The 21823-nt window shown below is 42.9% G+C and overlaps 1 protein-coding gene across 1 annotated transcript in view; it reads left to right on the top strand.

Moving 5' to 3' along the window:
- CTNNA1 (catenin alpha 1) overlaps positions 1-21823 on the top strand; it is a 191059-nt gene that overhangs the window by 147570 nt on the left and 21666 nt on the right. Inside the window, exons 15-16 of the mRNA XM_018563705.1 lie at positions 17474-17655; positions 17752-17857. Coding sequence (XP_018419207.1) covers positions 17474-17655; positions 17752-17857 — 288 coding nt within the window. The remainder of the gene's footprint in view (positions 1-17473; positions 17656-17751; positions 17858-21823) is intronic.

The raw sequence follows: 21823 nt of genomic DNA, 5'->3' as shown, positions 1-21823 counted from the left end.
GGATTCCGGTAAGACCCGTTCGTTGCTTTCAGCTGCCTTCAGCCCCGCGGCTGCGCGGAGTGCTACACAGAAGCGTCCATGCTGTTCGCCGGCAAGCCGCCTTCCCCATGTGTCTTCTTTGATGGAGAGTGTCTGTTATAGCCTCCATCAAGGAGACTTTGTGGACATCAAGGATGCAGGCTTGTATGTGCATCAACACTACCTTTTAGTTTGACAGTGAGGCACACACTTTGTAGCCCCTACAATTTAGTGCATGTTCTGCACCCTGAGTATTCACCGAGGTACTAGCCCCTTTGCTAGCCTTGTTGTCCTCCCAGGGCATTTCCGTTGTGGGATATCTGGATGACTACTTGTTAAGGGGATAGTCAGCATAGATTCTGAGTGGCAAAGTGATGCGCACAGTCCAGATCCTAAATGGGTTCGGTTGGATGCTGAACCCTCAGAAGTCAGCTGGAACAGACATAGTTTGGGAGTATTTGGTTTTATTTTATTATCTCTATAGAGATAATTTTTTATTTTTTTATAAAAAATGTTTACTAATGCCCAACCTGCAACACTTCTATCCCTGAACCTCAGTTATTGGCACACTATTGTATTATAACTATTAAGCATATTATGCCACATGGCGTGTGGATAGATTTTGGCAGACTCGGGTCACTGTACAGCTTGCCTAGCTCAATGTTTTTCAGGTTCTTACAACTTAGACATGCCTTTCGATCTTAATTTTCAAATACAATATCTGTAGAACCGGAAGGGATTGAACACTTCCTGATAACTGACCAATTTCAGAAACTCCTTTCTTCACTTTACCTTTGACTGACCTGCACTGACGCTCCTACCTTGCCCAAACTGTTTAGGAAATGGCAGGATGACATTCCTTCACTGACAGAGGAGGACTGGGATGAATGCGAGCAGCACTACATTACAACTGTCGTGTCGCCTAGCGATAGATTTATACAACTAAAATTTTTGCATAGGGCATATTATACCCCCTCGCGTTTTACCGTCAATTTACCAAGCAGTAGATGTTCATTGTTATAGGTGGAAGTGGTACACACAATTAATTGTGTTATGTGCTTACAACTAGCTGCTGGCCCCTACTTTTCATTTTGTGATTTTACTGGCCAAATTAACCTGTTCCCAACCAATGACGGGATTATCCCATTATGATCGTTCAGTTCATTTAACAACTGGTGACGGGATAATCCCTTCATGTGAAACAATGAGCGCTGGTCTGTGGATGGACCATCGCTCATTGAGTCACTGCTGTTGATGGATCCGAGGCAGACCCTTTAACAGCAGATTAGGTGGCCAAGGTCCTGTGATCACAGCGATCGCTGTGATCGCAGAGCCGTATCCCCGAGAAGAATACTGTATTGTACTGAGAGATACCAAAGGGGCTATTCACTCGACTGCCTTCGGCTGTATTCAAACCCCGTTCAGCTATTCAATTCAACTGAGTACGGCTGATTTTCAGCCGTACATCGGCCGACTGGTTCAGTCGAACATGCTCATCATGTTCGGCTGAGCCGAAGTAAAGAACACGTTTGACTCAGCCAATCCAACATCTGGATCGGCTGAGTCGAACGTCCGGCAGTTGATTCACTGCTTTTTGTCCCTATTCTCATAGTGGCCGAACAGCATGGAGTCAATAGCCAAATGCTGCCGAGCGGAATAAAATTAAAATGTAAACAAAAGGGAAAAAAACAGCATTGGGTCCCCCTTCCAAACCATACCAGACCCTTTTGGACACTTAGTACTTGGTGGAGAAACCCTTGTTGGCAAGCACAGAGGTAAGACGTTTCTTATAGTTGGTTACCAGGTTTGCAAACATCTCAGGAGGGATTTTGGTCCACTCTTCTTTACAGATCTTCTCTAAATTCTTAAGGTTTCTTGGCTGTCGCTTGGCAACTCGAAGTTTCATCTCCTTCCATAAATTTTCTATAGAATTAATGTCTGCAGACTGGCTAGGCCACTCCATGACCTTAATGTGCTTCTTCTTGAGCTACTGCTTTGGTGCCTTGGTGGTATGTTTTGGGTCATTGTCATGCTGAAAGACCCATCCATTACCCATCTTCAGTATTCTGGCTGAGGGAAGGAGGTTCTCATCCAAGATTTTACAATACATGGCCCCGTCCATTGGCCCCTCAATGCGTTAAAGTCGGCCTGTACCTTTAGCCGAAGAAACTGCCCCAAAGCATAATGTTTCCACCTCCGTGCTTGACTGTAGGGATTTTGTTCTTAGGGTAATAGTCAGCATTTTTCTTCCTTTAAAACACCAAGTTCGAGTTGCCAAGCGACAGCCAAAAAACCTTAAGAATTTAGAGAAGATCTTTAAAGAAGAGTGGACCAAAATTCCTCTTGATGTGTGCAAACCTGGTAACCAACTACGAGAAACGTCTTACCTCTGTGCTTGCCAACAAGGGTTTCTCCACCAAGTACTAAGTCATGTTTTGCTTGGGGATCAAATACTTATTTTACTCACTGAACTGCAACTCGGTTTATAACATTTGTATCGTGTTTTTTTTCTGGATTTTTTGATGATATTCTGTCTCTCATTTAAAAATACACCTGTGATAAAAATGATAGACCTTTTCTTCTTTTTTTTGTAAGTGGGCAAACTTACAAAATCTGCAGGTAATCAAATAATAATTTTCCTCACTTATGTCGGTGAAACAATCCGCTACACCAGTGTATGGCACAGCATAGAAGAGCCAAACCCTCTTGTCAGGATTCAGCAGTGTACCTACATCTAAAGCAAAAAGGTCACTCCTTTGAAGACAGTCAAGTACGCATCCTAGACAGGGAAGAGGACTGGTTTAAAGGAGGTGTGAAAGAGGCCATTTATGTAAAAATGGAGAAGCCAAGCTTGAATGGGGGGGGGCGGGGGGGTGAGACATCTATTGTCTACCACATACAATGCTGTTTTAACACCTCTCTCTGGGCAGGTTAATAACACCTCCTATCTCCAATAATGCAATCAACACCTGGTTGCGATTAATAGATTATGTGGATTGGAGCAACATTCACCACATTTATTCCCAGATAATTTTTGTACAAGTCATTCTGAATTGAGAAAGCCGGTCGGATGACCAGTGAAATGTCTTCAAGAAAAATACAGCAAGTCCAGTTGGCTTGACTTATTTTTTACAGATATACCATGACTTGGGTAAATGAGAACCTTCATAGACGGCTTACGAAGGAGATTCGTGACCTGGGCCACCGCACAGCAGATCTGCAATTGCTGATGGACAATGTTACTTCATCCATCACTGACCAAGATAAGGAAATTGCTCAGGGATAATCATCTCCTGACAACCGAACTTGAGGACTTGGAAAATCATTCTCGGCGCTCCAATCTTTGCTTTAGGGGGATCCCTGAACATGTTATGGATTTCCAATGAATAGTCACTGCGTTGCTGCAGGAGCTTGTTCCCTCCTTGCTGTTAGAACGTCTTAAAATAGAGCATGTCCATAGAACTCTGGCTCTGAAAAAAGCTGATGGTTCGCCCAGGGATGTTGTGGCTAAATTCCTGCATTATCACACTAAGGAAACCATGCTCCAGACAGCTTGTGCTCCTTCTACGCTATCCTTCCAAGGTTTCTCCTATCAAATCTTTGCGAACTTGGCTCCATCCACTATTGCCAAGAGGAGAGAGTTGAAACAGATTTTTATCCATCTTACAGCAGCACCAAATACCATATCGCTGCGGTTTCCCCTTCTGTCTGCTCTTTACCTACAATGGCCATCGGTACTACTCTGCCAGAACTACTACGCTGATGTCTGACCTCCAGCTGCATTCCGCATCGGACACCTCTACATCCTCTCACTCCAAGAGACGTCGACAACCATCTTCTTTGGAACCTGTATCTTTCCCCTCTGACTCCTCTATTAAAGCTGTCAGGAAGCGTATCTCTGTTCCTCTTATGGCGAATTCCGATTCGGTTGGTAAGATGGACTTACTGTTGTCATCTCCCATGTCTGTCTACAACTGGTTGTGGCTGAGTATCCTTCTTAATGTGCCTTATCTAATCTCGGGTCCTTCATTTTGTTACTTGTTCTCCTCATAGCAAATCATACGTGCCGACCACGCATGTTATTTATTACGTTTTTCCTTTTGGGGTTTATTTTTAGATCTTAGCTATGTTTTGTCATGTGGGATGTTCACATATATTTCATTTGTTTTTTTTTATGCTGGCCATGTGCCAGGGCCAGGGTCATGTTAGCCTCCCCTTGACCTACCCACCCAGTTTTTTGGTAGGTCCTACCTGTACCGGAGATGGAGACGCTATTTGTTTTGCATCTCCTTCTCCATTGGTACCTCATCCCCTTTTGGGGCATTGTTTTCTTGTCTGTAAATAAGATTGTTTTGTTTACCCTGGTGTTCTTTCCCTCTCTTCCTTTTCCCTCGTTAACTCACTTTTCTTTTGCTCTTCCCTTTTCCCTCTCCATCTTTTTCTACGCCTCTAATAGATGAACTATACACATTTTCATAATTTTTGGACCTGTCAGCACTTTGGCTGTTGGCCTCTCCTATCCCTCCCTCATGGCTAATTTACGCATCCATTTTTTGGATGTCAAGGGACTTAATTCTCCCCATAAACATTCTATGGTCATCTCATTTAGCTATTGTGTGCCTCGAGGAAACTAATTTTTCCCGCTCCTTGGCCCCTAAGTACCTTTAGCTCCTATTTTCCCCAAACTTACCTACCGGCCTTCCAAAAAAGCGTGGTGTGTTTTATAGGCTTCTGTAAATCCCTCCCTTTTGTGTGCAGTAAAGAGATCGCTGACCCGGCAGGTCGTTATTTGATACTCTTAGGCAAATTGTTTGACCTAGATGTGACTATAGTGACATCATGCCCCTAATTCTAACCCTCTCCCTTTCATTAAGCACCTCTTTTCGCTCATTGATCAGCATTGGACGAGCACTCTTATCTTATGCGGCAATTCCCATCTCGCTATTTCCTCATCGCTGGACAAATCCCTTAATTCCCTCTCCTTTTCTTCCTCTTCCACTGCTTTTTGGAAACTTCTCTCTTCGCATTCTTTGGTTGATGTCTGGCAAGAACTCCATCCCTCTACCAGCGACTATACTTTCTCCTCCCCCACCTCGTAATTCTTTCTCCAGAATTGATTATATTTTTGGGCTTTTTATACTATGCTTCCCTCTGTATCTTCCTCCTTTTAGTTTTCCTATCACTCTATCTTCTCTCCTGTCTTCTTCTGCTGACCCTTCCTGGAAGTTGAATAACTACCTCCTTTCTAACGCATGTCATCTATTGGAGCCAAGATCGTTGACTATTAACTCTACTCCGGATATTTCTCCGATTACCCAGTGGGAAGTGCATAAGGCAGTTATCAAAGGGAAATACATTAAGTTGTCCTCAGCTCTTAAAGATTAGAATCTCGAAACTTCAGGATAATTTTAAGTCTGCCTTTTGACGACTTTTCTTTACCTGGATTCATTTTTGCAGAGGCATCCGCTGTCATTTAATCACCCACCCGAATTTTCTGGGTTTTTCACTGGTCAGGAGTGCGATGGGCTTCTATGTGTTCTTAATATAATTGTACAACACCAAAACGTTTCCCAGCACACTCGCCAGCCAGCATGCAAAAAAAACTTGTCTCACCGCTAAGGTTAAAAGCAGAGGTTTAGATGCACGTCTTCTGCAGAAAATGTGAAAGCCGCACAGCCACGTCAATATGGAGACTCATAGTTTAGAGTTAGGACCGCACTATATGGAGGTGCCTTGACATGGCTGTGCGGTTTTCACATTTTCTGCAGAAGACGTGTATCTAAACCTCTGCTTTTAACCTTAGTGGAGCACATGTGGCAAAAGATAAAATTGGATGCAGGTTTGTTAGGAGGAAGCCCAACCTCCCTTAAAGGCACAGGGACGTACAAGGGACTCACACATCACAACGGCAGTTGAGACTTCCCCATGCGTCACTGCACCAAATCAGTCAAGCAAAACAAATGGCAAACGCACTCATCAATTTGTTACCAGCTTTGCAGCAAGGTGCACATGGAAGGGCTTTATACAGTACAACAGCAAAAAGTTTCCCAGCACACTCACCAGCCAGCATGCAAAAAAACTTGTCTCACCGCTAAGGTTAAAAACAGAGGTTTAGATGCACGTCTTCTGCAGAAAATGTGAAAGCCGTGGCAAGGCACCTCCTATATAGTGCAGTCCTAACTCTAAACTATGAGAGTCTCCATGTTTTGCTTAATATAATTCTGACACATGATACTGATCAACAGATATGCCAGACCTGACATGGCTTTTATTTGAAAGCTAACAAGCAAGATGCCCCTCTTGCCTCCTGTCTCCGTAATCTTGACCCAACCAGAACTCCATTTAAACTCTGCACATGCCATTGCCCTGTAACCCGCCACTGTAGTTCATGAGTTTTTAACACCATTTAGCTCAGGTTTTTTACAACTTATAACCTTTTCCACACCAGCTGTGGAATCACTTTTTTCCTCCGTTTCCCTCCCCTCTATCCCAGACTCTCTCGAGGACCTCCTTGATGACCCTATTACAGAAGCTGAAGTTCTCTCCCCCATCAAATCCTTAAAATCCCACAAGCGACCTGGCCCAGGCGGCTTCTAAGCCCTTTATTAGAAAACATTTTCTGATCTCCTTGCCCCTCTTCTGGATTCTGCTTTTAATGCTGTTCAATCGGGCAAATCCCTTTTAATATGGAAACACTTACGGCTTCTATCTGCATGCTTCCGAAATACGAACTATCTATCTACTAAATATTGACGTTAAATTTCTTGCCAAAATCCTCGCAAATAGGCTTAACACTAGTGTAGGCCAGTTGATCCATAGGGCCATGCCATTTCGTTAAGCCTCTGAAAATATTTGTGGGGCGGTTATCCTCACCATGTAGTTAGAATCCGTGAGATCTCTACTATGTTTCTTTCTTTAGATATTAAAAACGCATTTGATTCTCTTTCCTGGCCCTTTGTTTACTTTGGATAAGTGGGGCTTTGGCTCTAACTTTTGCAATTGGGTGGCTGCCTTGTACTCTTCCCCCTGGGATTTGTAAAATATGCGGGTTTCAAATCCTCTTCTTTTTCTATAGACGGGCACAAGACAAGGTTGCCCTCTATCCCCTTTGCTTTTTGCTCTCGCCATTAAACCTCTGGCCGTTGTGATGTATAATCACCGTGACATTCGTGGGGTTCCTTTAGCAGGTTACCATCACAAATTATGCCTCTTTGCTGATGATATCCTTTTTATCTGTAACCTTCTTGTTTCTCTTCCTAATCTATTTTCTACGCTCACTTCCTTTGGTGCCATCTCGGGGTCTTAGCATGAATCTTGATAAATCAAAGGCGCTTTATATCTCCCTTCCCTCCTCCATGTCCCAGCACTTGCAGGCTACTTTCCTTTTCCCATGGGCTTCTTCTTCCCTGCCCTACCTAGGGATCCATCTCACTGACTCCTATCATTCTCTGTATGCAGGAAAATTACCCCGCTTTTCTTTGTCTACATTTATCCATCTGGACTCATTACCCGGGAAAAAAAGGGAAATGTCAGCGGTCTGTTTGGACCCCTAATATTTCCCCGAAGCCCCCCCAAAAGTACCAAATAAATAATAAAACATTTTAAAAAAATTACACACACACACACACACACAGACATGTGTGAAGACTAAAAATGTATTTCAGATGAAATGTGTATGTGTAATGCTCTGTGCGTTGTGCTGTGGCTGTATGTGTGTTGTGCTGTGTGCGCGTTGTGCCCTGTGTGTGTTTGTTTGTGTTATGAAGGGCAACTGGTGGCGAGTAACTTCGAAGGCCTGGCTAGTAGCTCAGGACCTGAAATTTTGAGCCCTGGTCTAGTATATAAGTGTACCTATACCCCTGTATGTTACGGTCTCTTATGACGGAATCTAATTGATTTTTGAGCGAGTCAATATTCTTTGCTGATACCACTGCTTGTGGCAGAGAGTTGCAAAATTTAACCACTCTAACTGAAAAGAAGCCCCTATGCCTGTAAAAAGTTTAGTGCCAATGTTGCCATCACCAGTGAACATTTTGTACAACAAAATCATGTCCCCTCTTAATCTCCTCACTTCCAGGGTGAACCAGTTTAAATTTAGCAACCTTGTCTCGTAGTCTTGAACCTCCAGCCCCTTAATTAGTTTGGTTGCTCTTCTTGGACCTTCCCCAGCTCCTGGACATCTTTTCTGTGGACTGGTGACCAAAACTGAACTGCATATTCAAGATGAGGTTGAACCAGTGATCTATCAAGTGGCAAAATTATGGTTTTGTCTATACAGTACATCCCCTTTTTTAATATGACAGTACTTTGTTAGCTTTGTTTGCCGCAGCCTGGCACTGCAAGCTATTATTCAATCTGTGGTCAATTATGACCCCCAAATCTTTTTCCATTTCGTAGTTTCCTAGTGGAGTACCCATTAATGTGTATTCTGCTTGCCTGTTTTTAACCCCAAAGTGCATTACTTTACATTTCTTGACCTTAAACCTCATCTGCCATGTAGTTGCCCACTCGCCTATTTTATTCAGGTCCTCCTGTAATGATATAATGTCTAAGTCCATGTTTATTACTCTCCCAATTTTAGTATCATCAGCAAACACAGTAACATTGTCATTTTCAGGCCTAAAATGTGGAATATAACATGGGTGCAAAAAATGAAAAAAGGGCCTCAGTCATGAAGGGGTTAAATAGTATTGGGCCTAGCACAGAACCCTGGGAAACGCCACTCTCAACCTTAGACCAATGTGAAAAAAAGTAATTTTATCAAAACTCTGGACACATTCCTCTAGCCAGTTCTCTATCCATACACATACCATTTCATCTATGCCCATCGAATTAAGCGTTTATGTGGTACCGTGTCAAATGCCTTTGCAAAATCCAGATATACCACATCCACTGGCCTCCCTCCATCCAGATCTTTACTGACCTCTTTTCAGAATGTTAATCTGGTGGTCCTGCCCAATAGCACAAGTATTTTGCCATAAGGTCTTTTGACCACCTCCACTCCCTTATACCTAAGACCATACCATTTAGCCCTAGTGTAGCTCTTCTCAATCTGCAACCTGATGGTGTTTCCAAGCGCCAATTTAAACTTGTTGCTCACATCCTAACGGCAGCAAAGCAGACAATAACTAGTGCTTGGCTTTCCCCCTCTTTACGATTTTCCAAAATTATGTCCCGGTTACATGACACCTTTGCCAATGAGATACCATCGGCCAAACTTCTTAATACAATGTCTTCTAAATTCTCGTCCTCCAAATTTTTATGTCAGTCTCTTAGACCTATACATTTTTATGACCAGTTTTACTAACTGCCTACTTTGATATCTCCCTCCTTTTTCTTTTGTCACCTGGATATGTTCTTTTTTACTATTTTTCATGTATATGCATATTTATACATGTCCTTTACATCACCCTACTGGATCATTGACATACATATTCTGTTCTCATTTGATTCCCATTTATAAGTACCTTTTGCATTTTTTTATTTGTATTTTAATTCTCAATAAAAATTATTGCACAGGAAAAAAAATGTTTACTGGGTGAGGGGTTTACTATGGAGGTTAGATAGAAAATAACGCCACCAGCACTCCAAGGGTTAATGAAGCAATAGTCGATTTATTAGCACATTGCCGTTTAACTGCGAGCGCTTTCGGGGCCGCAGAGGGTCCCCTTCATCAGGCTCAGAATGACATAACAGTGAAAAATCATGCACCTTAAATAGACATCCAACAGGCCCCTCCCATTGAAAAAAAAACGTCAGCACAAAGTCCATTCCCGCCATAGGAAATTCAAATAAAGGTAGCCTGAGGGTAATCAGAGCTAAAACCGGCGCGCAAATGAAAAACGGGCCGCTCGGCCGGGAATCTGACAGGCACGGGTGGTTGTCATGGCAGCAGGACGCTGTATCGGCTTAAGGCGCCGCCCCCTCGTCTACACGTATCATTCTTGTGTGGAACGCAGGGAAGAACTGGCTTGCGCTGCAGCCCTAGTGAGTTTATGGAGGCCGGCTGATTCTCGCATGCTCATATCTCCATCGGCTGCAGTTAAGCTCCCTGTCATACCCAATCGTATAGACATGTACAGACTTACTGTACATAAGCGAAACGAAGGAGGTGAGCTGCTGTGGACCTGGTACCCATGGCAAGGTGGACTCAGTGCTGATTACTTCTTCATTATAATGACCACAGTTAGAGAAACAGCAATAAAAACATATTACATTTCATGTGGATGTACAATCATTAACCCCATATAGTCCACTGATAATTCAATGGGGTCATAATAGTACATTGTGCGTGGCATTTGCATAAAATTAAATAGTACATATATACATGGTGAGTGATTGATGTTTTCTGTATGCCACCACAGTCATTGAATTCGTGCAGGGGGAAAAAAGGAGAAACTTAGTTCATGATTAAATGGGGATAAGGTACTACTAATAATATGGCATGGTTGTAAGGAGAAAAATAAACCTGTGCCCTATAAGTACATTTAGAATTAATATCGTAGTATGACAATTTGATATATACCTTATGCAATTTTGATTGGATATTATAACCATAGAGAAGGTTTCTCCCTGCACTTGTCAAGAGGGGATAAGGGGTAAAAGGTTAGGGTGGGGAGGGGGGTAAGTGTACACACGAGGAGACAAGGATGTGTAGGGAAGGGGGGGGGAGAAGAATTGATAAGATGGATACTCAGAGCTGCCTATGCGCTGAATGGCCCACTGAGAAATCATATCAAGAAATTGAAGATTTTTCCATCGTGGAGAAGAACAATCGATGTGTTGCCCATGGGGTGTCACTATTATCTATCATCAAGGAAGCATGTTAATGAGAGGCTCGAATTTAGGCCCCTGGGTTGTACACAATCAAGCTTAAAAATCCAAAATGCCTCCCTCTGGAGTAGTTGTCACCTCCCCTGGGATGCGCATGTACCTGCTCGATGACCATGCCCCTGAGTTCATGAATTTGGTGTCTGAGTTTCGTGAAATGAATTGCCACTGGTTTGTTTAGGTCCAGTGTTTCATTTTTCTGTTGTTTGTCAAGTGTCACCCTAATGTCGCTTCTGTGCTTCTGAAAGTGGCGTTTAAATGGCCCAATGATTTTACCAATATATATTAGTGAGCAGGGGCACTTGAGTAGGGAAACGCAATAGTCAGTGTCGCAGGTGTAGTAGCCACCAATGTTGTACTTTTTGCCCGTGTACGGATGTGAGAAATGGTCACTGCATATAACAGAGTTCCAGATGTCGCAGTGGAAGCATCTGACCATCCCACTTTTTTCGATAAGGTAATCTGTTTCTTACTGTACTTGGCCCTCGGGTCAACCTGTATGAGCAGATTTCTCAGTGAGTTGCTCTGTTTGTGCACGTGTAGTGGCCTATTCTTTACACATTGGATTAAACTTCTATCAGCATGTAGAATGTTGAGATTGGATGTGGTGGCCCTGTGTATGGCCTTGCTTGCTGTGTCAAATGTGTGGATAAACGGGAGCCTATCCCCAGTGGGGGGTGTGCGTTGTGAACCGGCAAGTTTTGCATGTGCTTTCTCTAGGGCTGTGTTAATTATCTTGCTAGGGTAGCCCCTTTAAATAAAGCGGTCCGCCATGAGTTTCAATTGGAGCTCACTGTCCGAGCAGATTCTCATCGCTCTGAGAAACTGTGATATTGGTAAGTTGTTTTTGAGATGTTGGGGATGTGCACTATAGTAACGCAGGAGTGTATTCCTGTCAGTAGGTTTTGTGTATACAGATGTGTGGATTCTATTATCTTCAATCGTGATAAGCACATCTAAGAACGAGATCTCGCTCATTGTGAAGACCGGATTGAAAAGAATCCCTGGAAACAACCCGTTAAGATAGTCCACAAAGACTTTAAATTCCTGGTGACTCCCATCCCACAATATGAAAATATCGTCAATATATCTTATCCATTCTATCACATGTTCAGAATATTGTCTGGACTTATACACGGAACATTCCTCTATGTGTCCAATAAACAGATTGGCAAATGATGGTGCCGCTGAGCTGCCCATTGCTGTGCCACGTATTTGCTTAAATACTTCATTTTCAAAAGTGAACAGATTGTTGGACATTACAAAATTCAGGCAGTCTGTGATGAACGGAACGGGAATGTCACGCGGCCTTCCTTACATAGGAAATACTCGACTGGTGCAATTCCTGCGCTATTGGGAATGCACGTATACAGGGACGAGATATCCATAGTGGCTAGTTTGTAATGTGTGCCGCTTGTCTCGTGTGTGCGCAGTCTCGTGAGGAAATCCCCTGTGTCTTTGACGAAAGCGGGAAGTTTGCGCACCAGTGGTTGTAGAAAATTGTCTACCAACTGTGCCGAGGGTTGTGTGATGGAGTCTGTCCCGGAGACTATTGGACGAAATGTCAGAGGATGGGTCCCTTCTGGATCTTAGGCAGCCCATATCGGACAGGTGTGCGTGCATTTTCATTTATGAGAAATGCCGCCAATGACTCTTCGACCCAGCCATTAGATTGGCCGATCTTGACCAAGGCTATCAATTCATTTACAATGCAACGCATTTTTTCATGCGTAGTTGACTCATAACTTGATGTCTGCCAATAGGGCTTTCATACCACGACTATATTCGTCATAGTTCATAATTACAATAGCCCCGCCTTTGTCCGCGGGTTTAATTATGATCGTATTGTCGTTGTGTAATGCTTCTAGGGCATCACGATCAGACTTTGTCATGTTGGTATATGATCTGGTATGGGATTTATCATGTGTCACATTGACCTTAACAGTCCGAGTGTACGCCTCTATGGTGGAGAATTGGCCCGTAGGGACAAAATTGCTTTTTACCTGAAATGGTAGGCCCCTGCGTAGTGTGGGGGGGAAGCATACCAAAATGTTTGAGTTTCAATGTGCGTTCGTATTTAAACGGGTCAACCTCAAACCCAAATGGGTCAAAGTGTTTAGTAGGGTAAAATGAAAGGCCTTTGGCCAATAGATGGCACCCACCCTCAGACAGCGGACGGGACGATAAATTACCGGATTTTCCTTGGCAGGCGTCCTTTGTTGTAGTGGGACCTGGTTTCTACGCCGCGTCCTCTGGCCGCCCCTCCTGGATCGTCTGCATCGGGTACCCTCCCTAAAGGTAAACTCTGATCACTCTGTGTTGCTGCTGGATTTGCCGGGTGATTTGAGTCACTATCGGTGGATGGATTTTCAGTCAGCCGATCACTACTTGAGGATGCTCCCCTTCTTTGGCGTTGTTGGAATGGCGGTCTCCTTCGAAAGGTTCTTGGGTGCCTTGTAGTGTTCCCTGTGAGCCAAGGGTAGACCCGTCCGTCTTGATAATCAAGATTGACCTGACGAAATTTATCTCGTTTGATTTGTTTCTGTCGATTGTTATAGGTAACGATGTCTTCGTCAATTTTCAGAAGATCCGTTGTGCTCTTCTCTCTATCAGTTTGTTTCTCACAGAGTGTGGATTCAAGAGTTGTCAGTCTCTATTGATATGGCAGAGTTGGACTTTGACTTCCTCTATGACTAAGAGCATGAAATTCAATGAATTTTGCGTGGCGATTGCACACCACTTCTCACAGAATTCCCTTTTCTTCCTTCCAATCGTGGGTTGATTTGTGATCCTGAAACCCCTTGGGATCTTACGGGCTCTATAGTATTCTGAGAGGGTTTGCCCATGTAGTTCTAAGTCGATCTTTCTCTTTTTCAGACGTTTGATTTCTCTGCATAAATTAGTTGCAGTGTCGGTCCCAAACGCTCTGTCCGCATCTGTGGGAAAAAGAATCACTTCTACTTCATCCACGGTAAATGGATGCACACTGGATTGTTGAGTTCCTGGATTGGTATTACCCGCTAGATCCATGGGCAATGGAAAAAATGCAAAATAATGCACAAACGTGGGTCTGAGCATGAATGTCCAAAAGTAGATGCAGGTGCTCAAAAGGCACAGTGTAGATAGGATAACCAGGGGTGCATAGCAAGAATTGCCAAACAGATTCAGAAATCAAGAGTTCTTGCTGCACTCCTTACCGGAGTCAAAAAAAGGACCCATGTGGACGTTGGTGGGTGCTTGTAGTGGTCACGGATGGCCCCGTGAAGAGATACGATAGAAAATAACGCCACCAGCACTCCAAGGGTTAATGAAGCAATAGTTGATTTATTAGCACATTGCCATTCAACTGCAAGCGCTTTCGGGGCCGCAGAGTGTCCCCTTCATCAGGCCCATCACCTATGGAGGTTAATCTCAAATATGGCTAAACTCTGATGAATTGCAACAATAGTCATCTGGAGGGGTTTAAAACAGTAAGAATGATGAGGATACATAAAGTGAATAGACCAAATGGGATGGTGAAACTGTATACAAGGATAAGGGAAGTGGGGGGGGAATATTTGCAAAAAAAACAAACATTTCAATAAAATGCATACTGCTACTGACAGTTTGTGCAGCTCAGACCTGTAACTAGAAAAGCATTGTTAGTTAAAACAAAAAAGGTGCCGGAATAAAAGGAGAATGGGGACAGAGAGCAGGAGAGAAGAACCAGCAGGATAATTTGATAATGAGAGAAGGGTGAAGTCGTTATCCTTTATGGTAGTGCTGGGTCCATATGTGGCACTTTCAGTGTTCAGGACAGGCAATTGCACAAAATCTGCAGTTATGAGTTCTTATTTTACTCCCTACATCTGTAAAAGATCTGGTGGGGAAAATAAACTGTCACTCAACATTGAAATTGTCCCTTTTATTTTTATTTTTTTATAATTGACAATTTGTATTGAGGTTTTATGCAAAGAAAGAAGACATCTATATTTGACACAATATTGGTTGACCGTCCATGGAAAAAAATAAAAGATTCCATATACAATTGGCATGTAACTTCCATATAAACTAAAAGTTCACAGTTTACATCGTTTCTTTCCCGTGTTACTAGATTAAGCCAATACACAATGTAAAGTTTGATGTCTTCAGTAGCAGTTGACCATCTATGGAATTTTATAACCTTCAAACGTCTATCTATCTTGATATGTCTTAACTATATATAAAAAAGAGAGGAAGAAAGTGAAAAGAAAGTAAAGGGAGGAAAGAAGGTTGTAAAAGACTTTCTTCCATGGTAGCCTTCCCAATGGGTGGTTTGGTCAACCTATATCACTGTATTTTTGCTTTGCTATCGTCCAAGCTACGACCCTTAGTGGTAAAATAATATAGTAGTTTCGGTAGTAGTCATTTCAACTGAAGATAATCTACCTGTAAATGATAATTTCAAAGCTTTCCATCTACGTTATTGAAACCTCAAGGACTGAAACAGTAGTTTATAGTTGGCTGCATACAGAGAGGAAGTATTATTCGTAACATAGACCCCTAGATATTTCAGTCGGTCACTTTTCCAGCTATAGGGGAATGAGGCCTGTAGTGAGACTAGAGTAGTAGGGGATACATTTAATGGAAGCACCTCTTGTTTTACCTAAGTTCAATTTGTAGCCAGAAACCATTGAATACCTATGGAGTTCCTCTTGTAAATTTGGCAATGACAATAGTGGTTTTGTTAGAGATAGGATGACATCGTCCGCAAATAGAGCTGGCTTAAATTGTTGTGATCGGATCGGGATCCCTGAGATATCTGGTGATTTGCGAATATTTGCAGCAAGGGACTCAATACACAAAGCATACAAGAGAGGGGACAGAGGACACCCATGTCTGATGCCATTGCGTATCTAGAAGGGTGTGGAGGTTGCCGTGCGTAATTTGATGGAAGCCGAAGGGGTAGAGTATAGAGCTTTGACCGCTGGGGCAAAGGGGCCCCTTATCCCTATGCGTGTCAGGGTTGCATGTAAAAACGGCCAACTGAGCCTATCGAAGGCCTTTTCTGCATCCAGACTTATTAAAAGAGCTTCCATTTTCTCCTTATGTACAATATCTATGAGGTCTACCAGTCTGCGGGTATTTTCACCCGCCTGACGATTAAGAACAAAGCCCACTTGGTCATTATGTATGAGTACCGGTAAGAGCTTAGCTAGACGATTCGCTAGTGTTTTGGTAAAAATCTTGAAGTCGGAGTTAAGCAGGGCAATAAGTCTATAGTTGGTACATAATTTACTGTCTTTGTCGGGTTTGGGGAACACAGTTATATGAGATGATGGGTCTGTAGCCCCATGTAGAAAATCATTATATAGGTCAGTCATATAGGGGAGGAGGGCGTCTACGTAAGTCTTATAGTAAGAGTAAAGGTGCCCATACACCTTACGACCATCGCAAGACTTTTGTCTTGGTCGTAAGCTTATTAAAAGCTCGTACGATCTGCCCATCTTGGACAGGCAGATCGTACTTGCGATCATCGAAAGCCCGCCCCGCTTAGGGGCAGGCTTCCGATGACCGCAGTGAGTGGCGGGCTTCCGATCACGGCAAACGGGCAGTGTGCGCGTGCGCACACCGGCCCGTTCGGCAGTTGTCGAACAAACAGGCCACTAACCCGCCGAGAATCGTACAATTCTCGGCGGGTTTTCAAGCCTGCTTGTTCGGCGCAAGACGTGCGACCGTACCGTAGAAACGGTTGCACGCCTTCCATACACTGTAAGATTATCGTACGATCGCGGGATTTCCCGCAATTCTCGTGTGAGAATCGTACAGTGTATGGGCACCTTAAGGAAAACTCAGGGCCCGGTGACTTACCCACAGGAAGAGCTCTGATAACCTCCCGCACTTCCACCTGAGTTATGTCTGCGTTCAATACCATGAGATGCTTCGCCTGTGATTTCTGGTAAGTCACATCCTTCCAAGTAAGTCTGAATACGAGACATCAGTTGTCCGTCTGAAGGCGTAAACACAGGGTCAGACAAGTTATAAAGTTCGTCATAGTATTCCCTGAAAACTTTCAACTTCTGGATGATGTTGTAGGGTGCCTCTAGTGTCCCGAATTGCTGTCAACCCCCTGCCACTAGCCTCTTCTTGCAACTTACGGGCCAGTAAGGTATGTGCCTTGTCCCCTCTCTCATAATATTGTAGTTTTAAGATATGTCATAGACATTTCAACCTTATGGATCAACAGATGACTAAATTGTCCCTAAAAAGCGTGTTCAAATAATTTGACACCATTAAACATTACATCTCCTACATCTGTAACTAGGAAATGCAGGCGCAACATGCTGTCTATCCATTTTTTGTGTGATCATGCCAGATTTTTCCACAATGTTTAGTCTTGTAAAAGTGGGGGCAAATTGTGAGGCCCTAAACTCTAGCAAGTTCACAGCGTTCTAATTCAGCCATTGATTTCAGAATAAATATGTACAATTTTTTGGCAAAAGTTCCCTTTCTTAACAGTCTTGTATGCAATTAATTGATTGTACAAATGATTTCTAGTTTTAGTAAATGTGTGTAAGAAAGTATGTTGTAAAGAGGACATGTGTATATTTTTTATTATTGAATCGAAAAAATTCAAGTAGCTTATGCCTCTTTTATTTTGCGGTAGGCAATCATGGCTCAACTTCCACAAGAACAAAAAGCTAAAATTGCAGAACAGGTTGCTAGCTTTCAAGAAGAAAAGAGTAAACTGGATGCTGAAGTATCAAAATGGGATGACAGTGGAAATGATATCATTGTTCTGGCTAAGCAGATGTGCATGATAATGATGGAGATGACAGACTTTACTAGGTATGCTGTGAGGATCAATATTTTAGAGCTCGAATTTTGTTAATACAGAATTCAATTTATACATACAAGCTAAAATATGGTTAATTTTTGTTACAGAGGAAAAGGACCACTTAAAAATACATCCGATGTGATTAGCGCGGCTAAGAAGATTGCAGAAGCTGGATCACGAATGGACAAATTAGGACGTACTATAGCTGACCATGTAAGTACATTCCAGTGCAAAGTGTTACAGTACTTTATATATCAGGTACAGCTTCTCATTCAATTTCTTATGGTATTTCACTTAATTGATATGATTTAAGTAAAATATGATGTTTTGGTAAAGTTTTTTTTTTTTAATTATGGATTCAACATCATTTAAGTATTATGCAGACAAAAACCCGGAGTCTTTCTAGAAGTTTTAAATGATTTGGATTGAGTGGGTAATGGTTAAAACGCCTCTGTGTCCTATTGGGGAGATTTCTCTTTACTTCATGTTCCAGAGAGACAATTGCAGGGGGAAAAAAGGAAATCTTTACAAAGTGAGAGGAAATATCTTCTCGGCTATCGGTGTAAAATGTGTCCTCATTGGAAGATTTATCCTCTCCTATTCCTTTTACAACTCAAAATTTTGGCTAGCCCATCAGTTCCTGTTGGGGCAACAGTCACCAGTGCAAAAATGAATTTCCCCAGCATTGAGCCAGAGATTGCAATAAAAACCTGACAGACATTTTAAGCCCCTTCACTTTAATCAGTACTTTGGCTTTACCGACACTTTGGGGTCTAATGTTTTTACACAAGATTCACTTATCTTTTACCCAGGAGTCAAAGAGTTCGCTGTCCACCTATTTACTACAAGGTGGGGAAGATTGAAAATTTTGTGGAAATCGAAATCATCAAGGCTTGATGAAGGCAGTGGTATTGATTGGATACAAGATACTGCTCCTTCTTTCTCCACAGAGGGCATCCACTCTTAAAGTAGTACTTGGGCTCATTGCCAGATACTGGGTCAGTCTGTCCCATTCTGGACATTAGGGCTCTGACCATGCTCCACATCTTAACCTTTGCATCAACAGTTTCAGTACCTTGTGCACGGACTAGCACGTCTAGTTTATGGTGTTGGCTTTCAGTTTGGCTACAGCTTCCAGAGTTTTTACCAAACTTCTGGTCACATTTCTGATGGAACGCAGAATTAGGAGCATAATAATTATTGCTTACTATGTCCATCCAGTTATCCAAGCCCCATTGGCACTAGATCTACAACATAGCCAGATTGTGCTGCATTACCTGCAGTGTTTCAGGCAGCTGTTACCTTACCAGAAATCATCCTTGGTTCCAGCACAATGTCTAGAGTTGGGCCTGATGTGGATATCTTTCTGCTGCTGTAAAAAAAAAAACCTGAAACTGATCATACTACAGACCTAGTCCATCCGGGTGCAGTGCAGATCAAGACTTGCAGGTGCATTTGAGCCTTGGTTCTAATGGTATCAGCGTTCAAGGTGGTTAATTTTTTTCCTTAATTCCCCACTAGAGCTCTGCATACAAACTATCAAGGTGGGATATTTGGAGTGGCATTTGGAGAAACTGAAGTTACTAATGTAAAAAATTCAGGATGTAGAGTAGCTTAACTCTGTCTCTGGACAGGAAGATCAGTCTCCTATTTGTATTGGTATTTCTGCTGTATTCGCTTTGGTTACAAATTGTGTCACAGGGCCACTCCTTTTCTGCTTCTTGGCTGGAAAATCCTCACCAGAGATGCAACCCCCAGGCTGTAAAGGGGTGGTAGGCACAGGAGTTGCCCAAGCTACCAATCAACTAAAAATTGGATGCTTTGTGCTTCTGCTCAGCCAGAACTTCTGTCTCAATGGCCAATATTCTGTCTGCCCTGGGTTTGTATGAAGCGATCATCTTTACTATGCTACGAGCTTTTAAGCCTGCTCGCCTGGAATATCACTTTGTATATAACCTCACCTGGAAGGCTAGTTTTCCATGGTGTAAGGCCCTTCATTTAAACCCTAGGATGTTTTTGGTCACTGATTCTGTTTCCTCTAGTTTGGCATGAATAAGATTCTGGCACCAAGTACCATAATTAACCATTTCTATGCTCTGACAATTTTTGTTTCAGCGACCCTTGGCTTTTCATTCCTTGGTTTGCATTTTGCTGCTCAAACTACTCTGCACGTAGATGAAAGCCTTTCCTTCAAGGGACATAACACATTTATACGATTCTGCACAGAGGTGACTGCCAGATGTTTAGAGAGTTGCTACAGCCCAGCACATCTCAGTTCTATGGTTTTTCTCTGCCTGTGGTTTGTACCCTGCTTTTGCAGAGGACAGGTTTAGTGCTCCCAGGGCACTCAGCCATGGTGTTTTCTCCTTAAGGGGACCCCATTTGCCTCTATTGTGCAGCTACTGTTTCTCCACAGCTTAATATTTTCCCTGCATGCACTATTTTTAAGTTTATGTATTACAACACTTGGGCTGAATCTCTCTGCAGCAACTGCAGGTCCTCCTCTGTGCAGCATACCTCTGTTTCTACCTCATTATTTTCTTTGGAGCCTTTGGGTGCATGTGCTGTTGAATTTTCTCTACTACAATTTGTCCATCAAGCATCTGATTGCTAAGGTATTCTGGTAGTTTTAGGAAGCACTTCTGCCTCTCAGGAGGACAATTCTGAATGAGTACTCCCCAGACCTGTCTACTAAATACGATTTTGCTGCTATATCATTCTCTGAATGATGGGTAACTGTTAGATCCTTCTTTCACATTCCAGATAAAGGTCATGGTGTTCCTCTTTCAAGTGGTTGAGACACTCAAACTGGATGATACAGCCTCCCCTACCTCAAGAGAGGACAGTATTGCTAGGTTCCCAAATACCCAAGCATTCTGCCAAGATATTTTTCTAATTCATTCTCATTTTGAGTACTTGCTGTTTAATGGAAATGGGTTTTCCTATTCACAGGAGTATTTACATTTTTTATACTTTTTATGAGGAATATTAAACAATTGGGCTATTCCACCCTCTGTTTACCTGCAGAATCCCTGCTGCCTTTCAATCTGCTGAAACCTTGATCCATTTGGTTGTCCCTCCTGCATTGAATGCGACTTCTGGAAGGCAATCCAATAAGAGGCCAGCTTGAAAATGCTATGGCTGTGGCATATGGAAACTGTGTGACACAACATTTCTTGCTGCAAGTGGAGAATATCCTTTGTTGGGTGGAAAGTCTTGTTCCATCTTTGACAGTCCACATTCCAGGAGTGGAGAATTGGAAAGAGCATTTCTGTCGTCGGCACCTGGATCCAGGAGTGTGGTCCCTCAACTTGGGGAGGTTCCAGCAGATTTTTCTGGGGGATGGAGACCTGAACCAGATGACTTCCCATCTGAAATACAGTTTATACAAGTTTGTTGCAAGATCCAGAGCTTTTACCTGACATACAGACAGTGCTTGTCCAATGCAGAGGTTTAATCTGGAAGGCAGTTATCATTTTGATCCATTTGGGCCACAAAGGGCGTAGTATTTACATAGTGTGACAGGTCAAAGGCGTTCCTTGGCAGCTTACTGTTTGACCAGACCTTCGCAAAGGCCGATTCCTCATCTGTCGTCTTGTTTGCTGGCTTTAATGGCATGGTTACTGAAGCTCAGGTGTTGAAGGGGGGGGAAAGAGACTCTCTCCCACAGGCAGTGATTGCCATAATGCCCACAAACCTTCCTCTTGTAAGGCAGGGCTGAACAAATCCCAGGAGCCAGATAGCCAGCGCTCCTTAAAAGTTCCATCTGGTGCCTAACTTTTGGGGTTTTTACTCCATGGTTGTCATACTGCTGGCTCCTGTATTGGACAGGCTGGCTGGTGAATTCCAAATGAATATGTCCCCATATGTTGTAAGGTTTTACTGTCTGTCTGGAAGGTCATACCAGTCTCTGGACATCAGCCCCTGTTGTTCAGTCAGTTGTGGGTTTTTTTGCTTATTTTTTTGTTTTGGCGAATCATTCCTTGCTGTGCACTTACATCCACGGGGTCACTCGCATCTCTTTTCCTGTGAGGCTGTGTTGCTAATAAAACAAAAGATCAGTTCCTTCGCACATGGTAGGGTGTTGGGTGTAATCCTGGACTCTGACCTCTCCTTCAGGCCCCACATCCAATCACTGAAATGATCTTGCTACTTTAATCTTCGTAACATTTCCACAAT

The sequence above is a fragment of the Nanorana parkeri genome, unplaced genomic scaffold, assembly GCF_000935625.1.
Source record: "Nanorana parkeri isolate BGI_ZX_2015 unplaced genomic scaffold, ASM93562v1 scaffold687, whole genome shotgun sequence".
NCBI classification, from domain to species: Eukaryota; Metazoa; Chordata; class Amphibia; order Anura; family Dicroglossidae; genus Nanorana; species Nanorana parkeri.
This window is presented reverse-complemented; position numbering and strand designations above follow the sequence as displayed.